Below are 14,506 nucleotides of genomic sequence, written 5' to 3'. Positions count from 1 at the left end.
TAATTGTGATATTTGATTGTTTTCTCATATGGAATACCAAATTGGTTTTATTAATTTCTAAAATGTCAAAGTTGTACTAGTTGTACCAGTAATACTCGTCTAATATATAATAAAGATATATATCAATTGTTTATATGTTTATTTTTAGGGTTTTACCAATATTTTCACATCATAACATTGTAAAAATATGTTTGATATTTGTTTATCATAATAATATAGCTAATATAGTTAACAAACCTTAAAAGTAAAAAAATATATAATGTAAAATTAATAGTGTAATGTAATAATTTAACAAAAATATGAAAAGTCTCAAATAAAATAGATGAAATTTTGTCTTCAGATACCAATTACGATATTTTCTTGTTTATTTCATATGTAAACCATGATTTATTAGTCGTGTTGATTATAGTAACTACATATAATACATAAATTATAACATTTATATACTAGTTATTCAATTTTTTAACATGTTTAGTTGTAAGAGTTATACTGGTTGTACCCAGTCGAATGTGAATGAAATAACGAAAATTGTGTGGCTGTGAGTTGATCACGTGGTTGAGATAAGGAAATAGAATGAGAGTGAAGGAGAGATGAGTGAAATCGATGGCCAAAATTAAAACATGATGAGAAGATCCGACGGCTCATGATTAAGTTTCATTAATGGCAATCTTGTAATATTTCATCCATTCTTTCCTCTCATGATCCAATGGCTCTCATTAAAACATATATGATTTGATCAAAGGGTTCATATTGACCCATCATTAATGGTAAAAACGTCATTTACACTTGGTCCACATAGAATAATTTTGGTGGTGAGAGATTATTTTTTGGCCATTTGGTCCATATGAGATTTTTGTCCATTTTTATCCTCGGAGGGATGATCGAAGGAGAAACATGAAGCATTATGTTGGACTGTTGGAGGACGGGACAGAACAAATGAGAATGTACTGTTGTATTGTCTTGTTTTACGCCATGTCATCATCTCCTTCCTCGAGACCGTTGGTTGATTCAGCAAAGATGAGAGGTCCACAAAAATCTTCAAACCTAAACATTTTCAAAGGCGCAATTCTCTCTCGTCTTCTCCTCTTCTCCCATGAATCCATTCTCCATCACTCTTTCTCTCCCCAAAACGCCAATTTTTTTCCCTTTCTCGCATTCCATTTTCTCGGGAAAATATCTGAGAAAAACATAACCCAATCACCAAGTTTCTCCCTTTTTTTGGTTGAATCCCAATCTCTCGACCTATTGGTTTTCTTGATCTTACCAAAGAGATGGCTTCTTTACAAGACATTGGTTTCTCAGCAGCTATAAACCTCATGTCTGCATTTGCATTCCTCTTTGCCTTCGCTATGCTTAGGCTTCAACCTGTCAACGACAGAGTCTACTTCCCTAAATGGTATCTCAAAGGGATACGAGGAAGCCCCACGCGTTCCAGAGGAGTCATGAACAGATTCGTTAACTTAGATTGGACTACTTATGTCAAGTTTCTTAACTGGATGCCTGCAGCTCTTAGAATGCCTGAGCCTGAGCTGATAGAACACGCAGGGCTTGACTCTGCTGTATATATCCGCATCTACCTTCTTGGGTACGTAAACTAGTATATGTTCTTTCCTTCTTTTTCTTTTTTTTTTTATAGTTACAGAACACTTTGTATTGAGGTATGAAACATGTTTTAGATGCTCCTTTGGTTTCTCAGCTGAATTGTCTTGGCTAGGCCTGGGCGTTTTTAACCAAACCCATACTGAAAACTGAAATCCGATCTGAGTTGTTATGAAAAAAATACTTGAACGGAGCCTTAGAGCTAGATACTTTCGGAAAATATCCGAAGTTAGTTAAATCTAATTTTACATATGTGTTAAGGTAGTTTAGATATTTTAGAGTATTTAGATACTTTTGTAATTTTTTGTTGTTACCTTCTTGGGTACGTAACTATATTCCAAGAACAGTTTCTAGTGAGGCTTAGAACGTGTTTTAGATGGTTCTTTGTTCTTTTGTTGAAATGCAGGTTGAAAATGTTCGTACCTATAACAGTATTTGCTTTCGGAGTGTTGGTTCCTGTAAATTGGACTGGAGAGACATTGGATAAGATCGATGACTTGACATTTAGTAATGTAGACAAGTTGTCAATATCAAATGTTCCACCAGGATCACCGAGGTATTAGATACATATCTCCACATGTGATACCATCTTGTTATATCTGGTGGACTGTTATCTGCAAGTTATATACAGTTTCATTAACATATATTCCCATTAAAAAAAGGATTTGATTTCCATTGAGGTATTAGCAACAGGTTTTGTGTATTTTATCAACTAAGACGGCTAAAGTTTATCGGTTGCAGGTTTTGGGCACATTTAAGTATGACATACGTTTTCTCAGTATGGGCTTGTTACGTGTTATATATGGAGTACAAGACTGTGGCTACTATGAGACTGAGACATCTAGCATCTGAAACTCGTCGTCCTGATCAACTCACCGTGAGTTATTCCATCTTTTTTATCTATATGTTATATGCCTTTTGCTTTGTTCTTTGAAGTGTTAGCAATTTATGGTTTTGCAGGTACTTGTGAGAAATGTTCCTCCAGATCCTGATGAATCAATTAACGAGCATGTTGAGCATTTCTTCTGTGTGAATCATCCAGATCATTATCTTTGTCATCAGGTATGTTTCTTTAGCTGGATTAGGTATATGAACATTTGTAATTCATTTCTTGACACAGAGATCAAAGAAACTATATCATGCATGTTCTTAGGTAGTGTACAATGCAAATGACCTTGCAAAACTAGTCGCACAGAGAAAAGCCATGCAAAATTGGGTGACTTATTACGAGAACAAATACGAGAGGAAGCCATCAAGTAGACCAACAACAAAGGTACTCTCTGACTCTTGCAAGCCTCTTTTGACCACACTGCAACCATCATTAGTTACTTAGTGTATTATATAGACAGGTTACGGAGGCTTTTGGGGAACTACAGTAGATGCAATTGACTTCTACACTTCCAAGCTCCAGAACCTAGCCGAGCAAGTATGTACACTACCTTTTACTTAACATTTTCATGTTGATGATAAGCTTATCAGGTGAATTTGTAAATGGTTCACAGGAGGCTGTAGAAAGAGAAAAGATCATGAACGATCCAATGGCTATAGTTCCAGCGGCATTTGTTTCTTTCAGATCACGGTGGGGAACAGCTGTTTGTGCTCAGACACAACAATGTCATAACCCCACAATATGGTTGACAGAATGGGCTCCTGAACCAAGAGATGTGTTCTGGGATAATCTTGCTATTCCATATGTTGAGCTCTCAATAAGAAGACTGCTCACAACTATTGCACTCTTCTTTCTCATCTTCTGCTTCATGATTCCTATAGCTTTCGTTCAGTCTCTTGCTAATCTTGAAGGGATCCAAAAAGTTCTCCCTTTCTTGAAGCCCCTTATAGAGATGTAAGTCATTCAGTTATCCACTGCTTAGTACATTTTCATGTATTCTATTTACCATTTTGTTGATATGCAGGAAGACTGTGAAGTCTGTAATCCAAGGGCTTCTTCCAGGAATAGCCTTGAAGATCTTTCTCATCATACTTCCAACTCTTCTGATGACTATGTCTCAGATTGAAGGATATACATCACTTTCTTATTTAGATAGAAGATCAGCAGAGAAGTACTTCTGGTTCATTATTGTCAATGTCTTTCTTGGAAGTATCATTACAGGGACAGCGTTTCAGCAGCTTAAATCTTTTCTTGAGCAACCACCAACAGAGTAAGTACTTAGAAATGTTCATGAATTGTAAGACATAAAACTAGCCATGCCGGTTTATTCGGGTCGGGTAGTTTCGGTCTTGGGTAGTTAGGTTCGGTTTTCGGTTAGTTTCGGTTTTAATTTTATTTCCGAAATAACTGATTTGTTTGGTTTCAGTTAGAATTCAGTATAATTTTCTAAAAAATCATATATTTTTGGTTAAATGTGGTTAGTTCGGTCAATTCAGTTCGGTTATTTTGGCTAGTTTTGGATAGATAATTCGGTTTTTTTTCTCAACATCAAAAACGATACCGAACCGAAAACGCATTTTCAAAATCCCACCAAACTCAAAATTGTAACCAAATTAAAAACCAAAAAAAATTGGTTGGTTCGGCTGGTTTGGTTCAGACAAAATCCGCATGCCTACATAAAACATTGATGTCTACCTTTTTCTCGTTTTACTTCAGGATTCCTAAAACAGTTGGTGTTTCAATCCCAATGAAAGCCACATTCTTCATCACATATATCATGGTTGATGGTTGGGCTGGCATTGCAGCTGAGATACTCAGACTTGTTCCATTAGTTGTTTTTCATCTGAAAAACGCCTTTTTGGTCAAGACTGAACAAGACAGGCAGCAAGCAATGGATCCAGGTCATCTGGACTTTGCAACATCTGAGCCTAGGATTCAGTTTTATTTCTTGCTAGGCCTTGTATATGCTGCTGTTGCTCCCATCCTTCTTCCATTCATTATCGTCTTCTTCGCCTTCTCCTATGTTGTGTTCCGGCATCAGGTACCTTAAAATCTAGAGAGCATTTTTATTAATTATGCGCCTGAGACTGTATACTTAAAGCTCTTTGTTCTTTCTCTTTTGTTTCAAGGTTATAAATGTCTATGATCAGAAATATGAGAGTGGTGCAAGATACTGGCCAGACGTGCATAGACGATTGACCATATGTTTAATAATATCACAGCTTCTGATGATGGGTTTGCTCAGTACAAAGAAACTAGCTAAAGTAACAGTTCTGCTACTCCCTCAGCCTATCTTGACCATCTGGTTTTACAGATACTGTGCAGGACGGTTTGAGTCAGCCTTCTCAAGATTCCCTTTGCAGGTGATAAGTCAAGGCTCTTGAGACAATAGCTGTCCAAAAGATATATATGTAACTGCTTAAACTGATTTATTTTTGTATTAACAGGAAGCAATGGTGAAGGATACACTAGAAAAAGCGACAGAACCAAACTTAAACCTCAAGGAATATCTGAAAGACGCTTACGTGCATCCGGTTTTCAAAGGCAAGGACCTTGACCGACCACGAGTAGTAGATGAAGAAGAGAGCAATCCTCTTGTACCAACAAGAAGGACTTCTCAATCCACGACCAGATACAACTCAGAAGCTAGTAGCACTACGAACACTCCTGTAGCCAACAAGCATAGTGGCTCTCCTGGAACAATGTAACGCGCTCCTGCTGTGTCTCAATTGTTGATATTGTAACAGTTTTAAATTTTGTTTGATGATATGTTTAGGAAGTTTGGTCATTTGGATATATAATTGTTGTTCCATTACATTAATTAAACTCTGAAGACCTTTGCTTGTTGTGTACTAATAGCCAGCTTTATCAAAGATTCTAACTTTGCTTACAATCTATACTATTATTTGCGAAGTGATTTTTCGCAACGAAACTCTCACGTTAAAAGTAAAAGCGGTTAATATCGTTTATACCCTTAATTAATTAAATATATAACCTATACTATTATTTTCGAAGTGATTTTTCGCAACGGAGCTCTCACGTTAAAAGTAAAAGCGGTTAATATCGTTTATACCCTTAACTAATTAAATATATAAATTAGCTAAAATAAAAAAGAATTTATTTTTTTATAATATAATCTATAATATTATTTGCGAAGTAAATTTTCGAAATCAAGCTCTTACGTTAAAAGTTAGACCGGTTAATGTCGTTGTTACCCTTAATAAAATTTTATATATAATAATTTAATTAAAAACGAATTTTATATTAATAATATTAAATTTCTAAAAAGATAATTCTCATATATTTTGTTGTTATCTTGAAATAATATTTTATATTTCTAAAAAATAAGATAATACTTATATGCTGTGTTGTTATCTTTAAATAATATTTTTATTATAAAAATTAAGATATAAAACAGTATATAATTAAATATTAATGAAGAAAAAACATTTGTATAAAAATATAGTCTAAAACATTTATAATATATGAGTGTTTAGAAAATTTCAACACAATAATTAATATATATATTTTAATGAAATTTGCTGTCATATATAAATTATTTTATGTTTGGTATAAACTTGTTAAGAATATAAATAATAACTTAACATGTTGTTTTTGAATTAACAAAATATAAAATAATAAATATCTATAAGAAGATTATGCCCGCACGTGCGGGCAAGACACCTAGTTGATTAATATTAATAATAATAAGAATCATCCAAAGTCTAAAAAATATATTTTAAAATAAAAGATAATTATTTTAAAATAAACGATAATTCCTATATATATATAAGATAAGATAAAGATGATTGATTTCTAAGATTTATCTAATAATGTTGAATATAGTATACAAAATACAATTTCAAAAAAATTATAATTAGTAAGAATTTTCAAAAAAAAACTTCATTATAATAGTTTATTTAGTAATGTATGTATTAATAAGTAATTATAAAATGCTTATGCTTGCAAGTGCGGACGAAACACCTAGTTAAGTTACAAAACCTTTAATTTTTTTTGACAAATCTATACTTTCTCCATTTTCAGTTAGTTGAATTGTTAAAAAATATCACTAATTATTTATTTAATTCTGGTAAAATTAATAATAAAATAAATTAAAAGTACAAAAAATATATGACATAAAATTAATATTTTACAATGAAAACTGAAAGCATCTTTTAACTTGAAAATTCAATTAAAACGTTAATATATATAATGATATTTAAAATTTATTAATTTCAAAACACATTCTAAATATTAATCTCATTAAAAATAATTTATTTTAATTTTTTTCTTTATTTATTTGTTTTCATTTATTATATGTGACCAAAAATTAGACGCATTTTAAAATTAAAAATATTGTTTAAAATCTATATATGATGTCGAAACTAAAGTTTTTATTGTGTTTTGTGGTCGACATAAATAATTAATTAGCTGTGTATTTACAATTTGTTTGTTAGTTGAACAAACGTAGGCCGCAAAAAAAATCTAAACTCAACCTGTCTTCTTCTTCTCGCACAGCCAAAAATCGAGAAGATTCTTAAATCTCGTTTCTGCGGCTTAGGTGAGTCTTAGAGATAAGCTTTTTGCGTATTTCTTTCCCCCTCCCAATGGATTTTTAACGAAGAAGAAAAAGAGAGGAACAGAGTTTTCTTCCGAAGGAATTGAATTTTGGTTTCTCTTCAACAAGGAGAAAATGATGAAGTTTTGCTTCATGACTTCTCATGGCTATTCAATCCCTGGTGGGCTTGGTATTCCTCACGAGCTCAGTAACACCGAAATCATCAAGGTAACTAGTTGATTTATTGCTTCAGTTTATCTTGTTGAATTTGAGAGCTTTGATGATTCAGTTTATATGGGTTTGTGTCTTTCGTCTTTTATCTTGTTGGATTTTGAGAGCTTGAATGATTCAGTCTATCTGTGTTACAAAAAAAAAAGAATGATTCAGTCTATCTGGGTTCGTGTAAAGTTCGTGTCTTTCATCTGTATTGTGTTGGGTTTTACATCTTGATTGATTCAATTTATATGGGTTCGTGTAAAGTTGGTGTCTTTCATGTATATCTTGTTGGATTTGACAGATTGAATGATTGAATTTATATGGGTTCGTGTAAAGTTGTCTCTGTCATCTATATCTTGTTGAATTCGACATCTCGAATGATTCAGTTTATATGGGTTTGTGCAAAGTTGGTGTCTTTCATCTATTTTTGATAGCTTGAATGATTTCAGTTTATCTGGGTTTGTGCAAAGTTGGTGTCTTTAATATATCTTGTTGGATCTGGGTTTGTGTAAAGTTGCTGTCTTGTTGGGTTTTGATAGCTTGAACGATCCACTTTATCTTGTTGTGTTCGAATGTCTCTTGTTGATTATGTTCGTTGTCAATGAATGATGCAGAGTAGCCGGTCTTATCTGATGAACCCTGGAGCAAAGCAAGAGATCATACCTGCGAGCTCCTTCAACCTGAATCCAGACCACTTGGAACCATGGAAACCGGTTTCTTCATTGAACAAATCTAGCCAATTCGTAGAGCTTGACTCAGCCATGATGAAACCTCTTCTCATGGATGTTCATGGTAAGGGTAAAGCTCATTTGCTTCTACTACTCTCAAATTGGTTAATAGCTTTTCTTGTTATTTATATAAACTTTCTTTGTGGTTGGGTACAGATAAGGCACCAGAATCTCTGGTTCTGAGCTTTGGAATCGCCGAGAAGTACGCGAGACAAGAGAAAATGATGGAGTTTCTCCTCTCTCGGTCAGAGGAATTCAAGGAAAGAGGGTTTGATATGTCTATGCTCTCCGAACTGATGGAGCTAGAGGCTATGAAATCAAGTTCTCAGCTGCTTCCATATGGCGCTTCCGCTGTTCTTTACTTGAATCAAGACTTAGAGAAACCGGTTTTGGATCTCGTCAGGGATATGATGGATAATCCAGAGTTCCCTCTGAAATCGAATGGTCACCTTCTTTTCTCCTCAAGTAGCAACGCTGAGCTGATTGATATACTTTCAATCGCTTCTGAGTTCAGTTTGTTGAGAGAATCAACTAAATGGAGACAGCTCTCTCCACTTATCCCACACTTCCAAAGGTAATAGATCATCACACAGTTTATACTTTCTTGTTGTGTGTGATTCTATTCTTGGTGTTTAAAAGGCTTTTGCTGTCTCATGCAAGCAGGTTTGACAGTGAAGTATTAACACCGGTTACAGTATTAGCACCTTTGAAGAGGTAAAATCTAGTACTTATGGATGTTTTGATTAAAAGCACAAGAACTAAAAAAACTTCCATAAAAAATAATAATATTATTAATAATATTATTAATAATATAAATTGAAAATGAGTTAACCAATCATAAATAATGTAGTAAATTATTATTGGTCAACTAATTTTTCAATAAAGTTAAAAGTTTATCAAAAAATAGAAGCAAAACATCTTTTATATTATGTAAATTATTATGGAAATGGAACGGATGGATTATCATTTTTACTTGCTTTCATATCATTTTACGTTTTGTGTAATAGTGTTACTCATATTTTAACAATGGTTTCTTTTGATTCCAACAGTCCTGAGAAAACCAGGCTCAAGCCTTCACCAAAGAAACAAAACACAAAGCGGAAAGCCAAAGAGAGAGACCTCTACAAAAGAAACCATCTCCACGCTTACGAGAGCCTTCTCTCTTTAATGATAGGCAATGATCATCAAAACAAACAGACTACAATACTCACTTTACAGAGATCATGCGGAGAGCTCTCAGAGCTTCTCACTCAGTTCTCTATCACCGCTGCTGGAACCGGAATGGCTGTGCTCTTCTCAGTGGTCTGTAGCATTGCTTCAAGGCGTGTGCCCTTTTGCGCAAACAAGTTTTTCGACACTGGACTTGGTTTCAGTTTGGTGATACTGTCTTGGGCTGTGAATAGACTGAGGGAGGTGATTGTTCATGTCAATAGGAAAGCAAACAAGCCTTGCTCAAGTTTGAAGGGTGATGAAATCATGAACAGTGTGGAGAGGAGCATCAAGGAGGTGTACTTCAGAGCTGCTACTGTACTCGCTGTGTTTGCACTTAGGTTTGCATGTTGAGGACTCAGCAGTGTAAGGTTTCAGAATCTTTGATTTTACTACTCAGTGGAAAGCTTTTAAGGTCGTTTGTAAATGACTAAAACTTGTTTGGTACTTGAGCATATAAATGTGAAGATGGTATTGTTTGTTGTAGAACCTAATATAAGAGGTCTAAGAATTTTGCAGAATGAAATAATGTTTTGTAAGAATCTCTTCCATTTGTTTGATGAGCAAGATCTCATCATTAGTTGTTTTCCTGGATACACTATAAAGTTTTGGAATAATTCAAAATCAAATTGCAGAAAGTGAGGAAGTTGCTCTTTTATAGTCTTGACAGAGTAAAAAAATTGGTTTTGAGTGTTAAAAAAACTGGTTTAGGCATCCTCATACTCAATTATGTTCTAATTATCGCTTAGCGACTTGTTGAACATTGATGAACACACTAGAAAGATTTGGAATCATTCAAAATCCAATTGCTAGAAACAATGCAGAAAATGAGAATTTAAAGAGACTAGTTTTTTCAGAGTAGGAAGCAACAAATCAAGAGTTGGAAACTTAAATTATGCTTCTCTCTGTGTTATTTGATATAGCTGAAATCTCAAAGCAGAGGAACAAAAAGAAGAAATAAATCACATCATTGATGGGTTCCTAGAGATGCCTTTTGAGAACTCTTCAAGTCATCACTTTTGATACAACACCAGCTCCAACTGTTCTACCTCCTTCCCTCAGGGCAAATCTTTGACCTGTTTCACAATAGTGCAAAAAAAAAAATGTTAGCAAGTCAGAAACTAAAATTGTTGAATCACAAAAAGGTAAGTGACTGAAAGATTCTTGACCTATTTCGAGTGGGACAGGCATGATAAGCTCGAAAACAGCAGTGACATTGTCACCAGGCATAACCATCTTCACGTCATCTGGTAACTCTACTCTCCCAGTGATATCTGCAGTCCTCAAGTAGAACTGAGGCCTGTAGTTGGAGAGAAAAGCAGTGTGACGTCCACCTTCGTCCTTTGTGAGCACATAGATCTCCGCTTCAAACTTCTTGTATGTCTTGCATGAACCAGGCTTAGCAATCACCTAACAGAGAGAGAGAGAGAGAGAGAGAGAGAAGCATCAGTAAAGTTGGCTTTGCTATCATTATAAGGATGCTTAAAGCTTTACCATTCCACGCTGAATGTCTTCTCTCTTGAGCCCACGCAGAAGAAGTCCAACATTGTCACCAGCCTAACATAATGGAATCCAAAGTTTAATTAATCACAAGTATCATTAGTCTTTGTAGTCTCTAAGTATTGCCTTTTACCTGTCCATTATCCAAAATCTTCTTGAACATCTCAACCCCAGTTACAGTAGATTTCATTGGAGGTCCCTGAAAATCAAATCAAGAACATGCTTATAAGTTACAGTAGCTTTCAGTAATCAATCACCACTTTGGCTTAATAAAGGCACACTCACGTCTTTTAAACCCAATATCTCAACTTCTTCACCAACTTTGATGACTCCTTGCTCAATACGTCCGGTTGCAACAGTTCCACGTCCCTTCAAGATATAGAAAACTATCAGAACTGATTTTTTTTTAAAAACAAATGAACGCCAAGAGTAAGAGATTAGTATACTTGGATTGAGAAAACATCTTCAATAGGCATCAAGAAAGCCTTGTCAAGCACACGAACAGGGTCAGGTATGTACTCATCGACAGCATCCATAAGCTTCAATATAGCTTGCCTTCCAATTTCATCGTTTGTGCCCTGAAGTGCACACAGAGCAGATCCCCGGATGATTGGGATATCATCACCAGGGAACTTGTAGAAGCTGAGGAGTTCTGGATCAAGACAAAAGTTGATCTCAGATGCTTGAACTTAACTGAAAGAAATAAAATATGTGACATAAAAGATTTACAAACCACGTAGTTCCATCTCTACAAGCTCCAATAACTCTGGATCATCCACCACATCGACTTTGTTCAGGAAACACACAAGTGATGGAACACCAACCTGTGGAACATCCCATAATTAATATCTAATTCACTTTGAGTAACTCCAAGTGTTCACGATTGTAAAGAAGCGAACCTGACGGGCAAGTAGGATATGTTCCTTGGTCTGAGGCATGGGTCCATCTGGACCTGAAACCACAAGAATCCCACCATCCATTTGTGCAGCTCCAGTAATCATATTCTGAAAAGTTAGCAAAATGAAGCAACGAAGCTCAAGCGTTTATGAAAATATTTCTAATGAAACCCTACTGTGCATGTTACTCCATTAATATGAACTATTAGTACTAGCAAGTATTTTATTCAATTATTTGGTGTATACAAATATCTTAATTGTAGATGTATTTTTTTGGAATAATTAGAAGCAAACAATACAATATTTTGTTTATATTTACATAGACTAAATCTACATTAAATATTAATTTATGTTTAAAGTTTCTACTTTAATAAGATTAAAATGCATTACTAGATAAGAATCCTTACAGTAGTTATACTTCAAAGCCATGATCACTTAACTGGAGTTACTAGCTTCAAAAATGCATAACATGTAATATACCAAGGAAGCTAGTATAGTAAAGTCTAGACTCTCTCATTATTAGCACCACATATATGAAGTAGAAAGAAATGTTGGCGTCTTACCTTAACATAATCAGCGTGTCCAGGGCAATCAACATGAGCATAGTGACGCTTAGCAGTCTCATACTCCACATGAGCCTACACAACCAAGTAAAAATGCTGACTTGAAGATACGAAAAACAGAGAGAAAAGAAGATAAATAAACACAAACCGTGGCAATGGTAATTCCTCTCTTCTTCTCCTCAGGAGCTTTATCAATCTCATCAAAGGCAATAGCTTTAGCTTTGCCCTCCTCAGCAAGAACCTAAACAACAAGTAAAGATCCCTATATCAACTTGAAAAGAGAGCTTCACCATTGATGACAAAAATTAAACAAAAAAAAAAATGAATAAAGGAAAGACCTTTGTGATTGCAGCAGTCAAAGTGGTCTTCCCGTGATCCACATGCCCGATCGTTCCGACATTAACATGAGGTTTACTACAACAACAACAGAGGACAGTTCATGTCGGTACGAATCAACACCAACCAATTCCAAATCAAGAAAAAGGAGCTCACTTTCGTGTAAAGGTGGCCATGGATCTCCACAGGGAAGCTCCGAAGCTTGAGGGAGATAGATCATCTCCTCCTCCGATCGAGTGAGAGATCGAGGGAGACGAAGAGATGGAACCACCGCAGCGTGAGTAGATCTGAGTAGAGAAGGGAAGTAGACGCTTCGAGGTTGGGTTTCGAAGAGCGACGGAGGCCATTTTGACTTTTACGCAAAAGAGAAATGGCTAGAGCCACAGAGAGTAAGAGAGAGGAAGAAAGATAAATCGGCTAAACAGGCGAGATGGGGTTTTAGTTGCCTGAGGGTTTCTCTTTTTGACCCGACCCGAGTCAGAATAAGCCCATTTTAGTAGTTCTTAAACTACTATTGGGCCTTAAGTTTCTGTGAAGAACAACTTGTTAAAACAAAATCAGAATACCCCCCAAGTGAAACTTTTTGTTATCTCAGGATTAATCACATAATCAACACTAGGCCTGGGCGTTCGGTGGTCCGTTCGGTTTCGGTCCAGATGATTCGGATTTTCGGTGTTATGCTTATAAGTACCATTCGGTTTTTACTAATTATCGGATCGGGTTCGGGTCTGTTCCTTCCAGGTTCGGTTTGGATCGGATTTAACCAATGTTTAAAATCGTACAAAAATATATTTTTAAAAACCTCGAAAATTAACCAAAAAAATTTCAAAATCTATAAATTATTTACAAATCTAATTAAAAATTAGCTAAACTATCTAAATTAACTAAAAAATATTCAAAATAACAAATAAAACAAACTACAAAAATATTTTGAATACTCTAAAATATCTAAATCACCTTAATATATATAAAAACATTAACATATTTAACAAATTTCGGATATCTTCGGATCCTAATTTGGATTTCGGTACGGTTCGGGTTATAACCAATATCCAAAGTATTAAGCTCATAAGTCCCATTCAGATATTTTTCAGATTCGGTTTCGATTTTTCCGGTTCGGGTTAAAGTCGGTACTTCGGGTTGAGTTAAAAACGCTCATGCCTAATCAACACTTAATCTTCTGGTTCTGATGTAAAAAAGAAACACTTCTATATTATACTTAACCAACCGAGAAAAGGGAAACAGCGAAACCCAATTACAGCGGCTCTGAAATTTTAGAGGTTGTAAATGTTTTAAAGGAAAATTTTAATAATTAAAACTAGGAGTTAACGCGCGGTACGCGTAGAGCTATTTTAAATTTTAAATGTTAACTATATAGTTTTTTTACATTGTATTACGAAGAACAACAAAATTCTGAAATGTATGTTTGTGTGAATATATATTTCCTTAGGAAAAAACTGAAAACTATACATTTTTCAGATAGATGTTTAATATAGTTTTTCATTTCTTATATTGTATATTTACTTATTATTTAGTTTTTCTTATATTGTAGGACATCTCTCTCAAATTTTTTAAAAAGTTTTTGTCACAAAAATAACATTGAATAAGTAAAATGACCAAAATAGCCACTTTTTATTTTGAAAATTTTAATTTTAAATTTATTTTTAATTTGAAATCCTATCCTCAAAACCCCACCCTTAGCTCTAAACCCTAAATCTAGATTAGTTAACCCTACGGTATAAAAATATTTTTACTCTTTAATAAAACTTCTTTTGGTCATTTTTCTTATTAAGGTTATTTTGTGACAAAAACTTAAACTGACCATCTTAAGGAATTTTTCTGTATTGTATATTTATTTATTCTAATTTTCGTGCTTTTATATCAAATGGTAAAATTATAATAGATATTTAATGTAATATTTCTATGTCTTATATTGTATATTTGATTATTATTTATTTAACTATACATTTTTCATTTAACTATATATTTTTGAGATAGATGTATAATTTTTT

At 34.3% G+C, this 14,506-nt stretch overlaps 3 protein-coding genes across 5 annotated transcripts; 2 read left to right on the top strand and 1 right to left on the bottom strand.

Annotated features, from left to right (window-relative positions):
- The first annotated feature begins 968 nt into the window (after positions 1-968).
- LOC106332012 (CSC1-like protein At4g02900) lies at positions 969-5,335 on the top strand. Of its 2 annotated transcripts, XM_013770463.1 has the most exons (12): positions 969-1,585; positions 2,006-2,155; positions 2,341-2,476; positions 2,560-2,661; positions 2,753-2,872; positions 2,945-3,025; positions 3,102-3,442; positions 3,513-3,758; positions 4,205-4,529; positions 4,618-4,723; positions 4,803-4,851; positions 4,936-5,115. In XM_013770463.1, the coding sequence occupies exons 1-12, from the start codon at positions 1,272-1,274 to the stop codon at positions 4,946-4,948; spliced, it is 1,983 nt and encodes a 660-aa protein (XP_013625917.1). In that variant the 5' UTR covers positions 969-1,271; the 3' UTR covers positions 4,949-5,115. The 2 variants fall into 2 exon arrangements, with proteins under 2 accessions (XP_013625917.1, XP_013625916.1); XM_013770462.1 differs by having other exon boundaries at positions 4,618-4,851; positions 4,936-5,335.
- Positions 5,336-6,977: 1,642 nt separating this feature from the next.
- LOC106336046 lies at positions 6,978-9,745 on the top strand. Of its 2 annotated transcripts, none has more exons than XM_013774759.1 (5): positions 6,978-7,274; positions 7,877-8,060; positions 8,147-8,564; positions 8,654-8,704; positions 9,040-9,745. In XM_013774759.1, the coding sequence occupies exons 1-5, from the start codon at positions 7,182-7,184 to the stop codon at positions 9,551-9,553; spliced, it is 1,260 nt and encodes a 419-aa protein (XP_013630213.1). In that variant the 5' UTR covers positions 6,978-7,181; the 3' UTR covers positions 9,554-9,745. The 2 variants fall into 2 exon arrangements, with proteins under 2 accessions (XP_013630213.1, XP_013630214.1); XM_013774760.1 differs by having other exon boundaries at positions 6,984-7,274; positions 7,877-8,054.
- A 273-nt stretch (positions 9,746-10,018) lies between these two features.
- LOC106328502 (elongation factor Tu, mitochondrial-like) lies at positions 10,019-12,909 on the bottom strand. Its single transcript, XM_013766956.1, has 12 exons — positions 12,651-12,909; positions 12,497-12,572; positions 12,307-12,399; positions 12,159-12,233; positions 11,599-11,703; positions 11,433-11,523; positions 11,146-11,351; positions 10,985-11,068; positions 10,833-10,898; positions 10,694-10,756; positions 10,369-10,609; positions 10,019-10,275 (listed from the first exon to the last, which is right to left on the bottom strand). Exons 1-12 carry the CDS (start codon positions 12,839-12,841, stop codon positions 10,205-10,207), a joined length of 1,362 nt encoding a protein of 453 aa, XP_013622410.1. The 5' UTR covers positions 12,842-12,909; the 3' UTR covers positions 10,019-10,204.
- Between the last annotated feature and the right edge of the window lie 1,597 nt (positions 12,910-14,506).

This window comes from Brassica oleracea, chromosome C3 (genome assembly GCF_000695525.1).
Source record: "Brassica oleracea var. oleracea cultivar TO1000 chromosome C3, BOL, whole genome shotgun sequence".
NCBI lineage: Eukaryota > Viridiplantae > Streptophyta > Magnoliopsida > Brassicales > Brassicaceae > Brassica > Brassica oleracea.
The sequence above is the reverse complement of the archived record's forward strand: the minus strand, read 5'-3'. Positions and strand labels throughout refer to the sequence as shown.

Bases quoted from the DNA above. Each gene is read 5' to 3' on its own strand.
- LOC106332012 (XM_013770462.1), top strand. From the start codon at position 1,272: ATGGCTTCTTTACAAGACATTGGTTTCTCAGCAGCTATAAACCTCATG. The intron at 2,477-2,559 runs GTGAGTTATTCC...ATGGTTTTGCAG, and splicing joins GTCGTCCTGATCAACTCACC to GTACTTGTGAGAAATGTTCC. The intron at 3,443-3,512 runs GTAAGTCATTCA...GTTGATATGCAG, and splicing joins TTGAAGCCCCTTATAGAGAT to GAAGACTGTGAAGTCTGTAA.
- LOC106328502 (XM_013766956.1), bottom strand. From the start codon at position 12,841: ATGGCCTCCGTCGCTCTTCGAAACCCAACCTCGAAGCGTCTACTTCCC. The intron at 12,400-12,496 runs GTCTTTCCTTTA...CTTGTTGTTTAG, and splicing joins TGACTGCTGCAATCACAAAG to GTTCTTGCTGAGGAGGGCAA. The intron at 11,704-12,158 runs GTAAGACGCCAA...CTAACTTTTCAG, and splicing joins GACACGCTGATTATGTTAAG to AATATGATTACTGGAGCTGC.
- LOC106336046 (XM_013774759.1), top strand. From the start codon at position 7,182: ATGATGAAGTTTTGCTTCATGACTTCTCATGGCTATTCAATCCCTGGT. The intron at 7,275-7,876 runs GTAACTAGTTGA...TGAATGATGCAG, and splicing joins GTAACACCGAAATCATCAAG to AGTAGCCGGTCTTATCTGAT. The intron at 8,061-8,146 runs GTAAAGCTCATT...GGTTGGGTACAG, and splicing joins CATGGATGTTCATGGTAAGG to ATAAGGCACCAGAATCTCTG.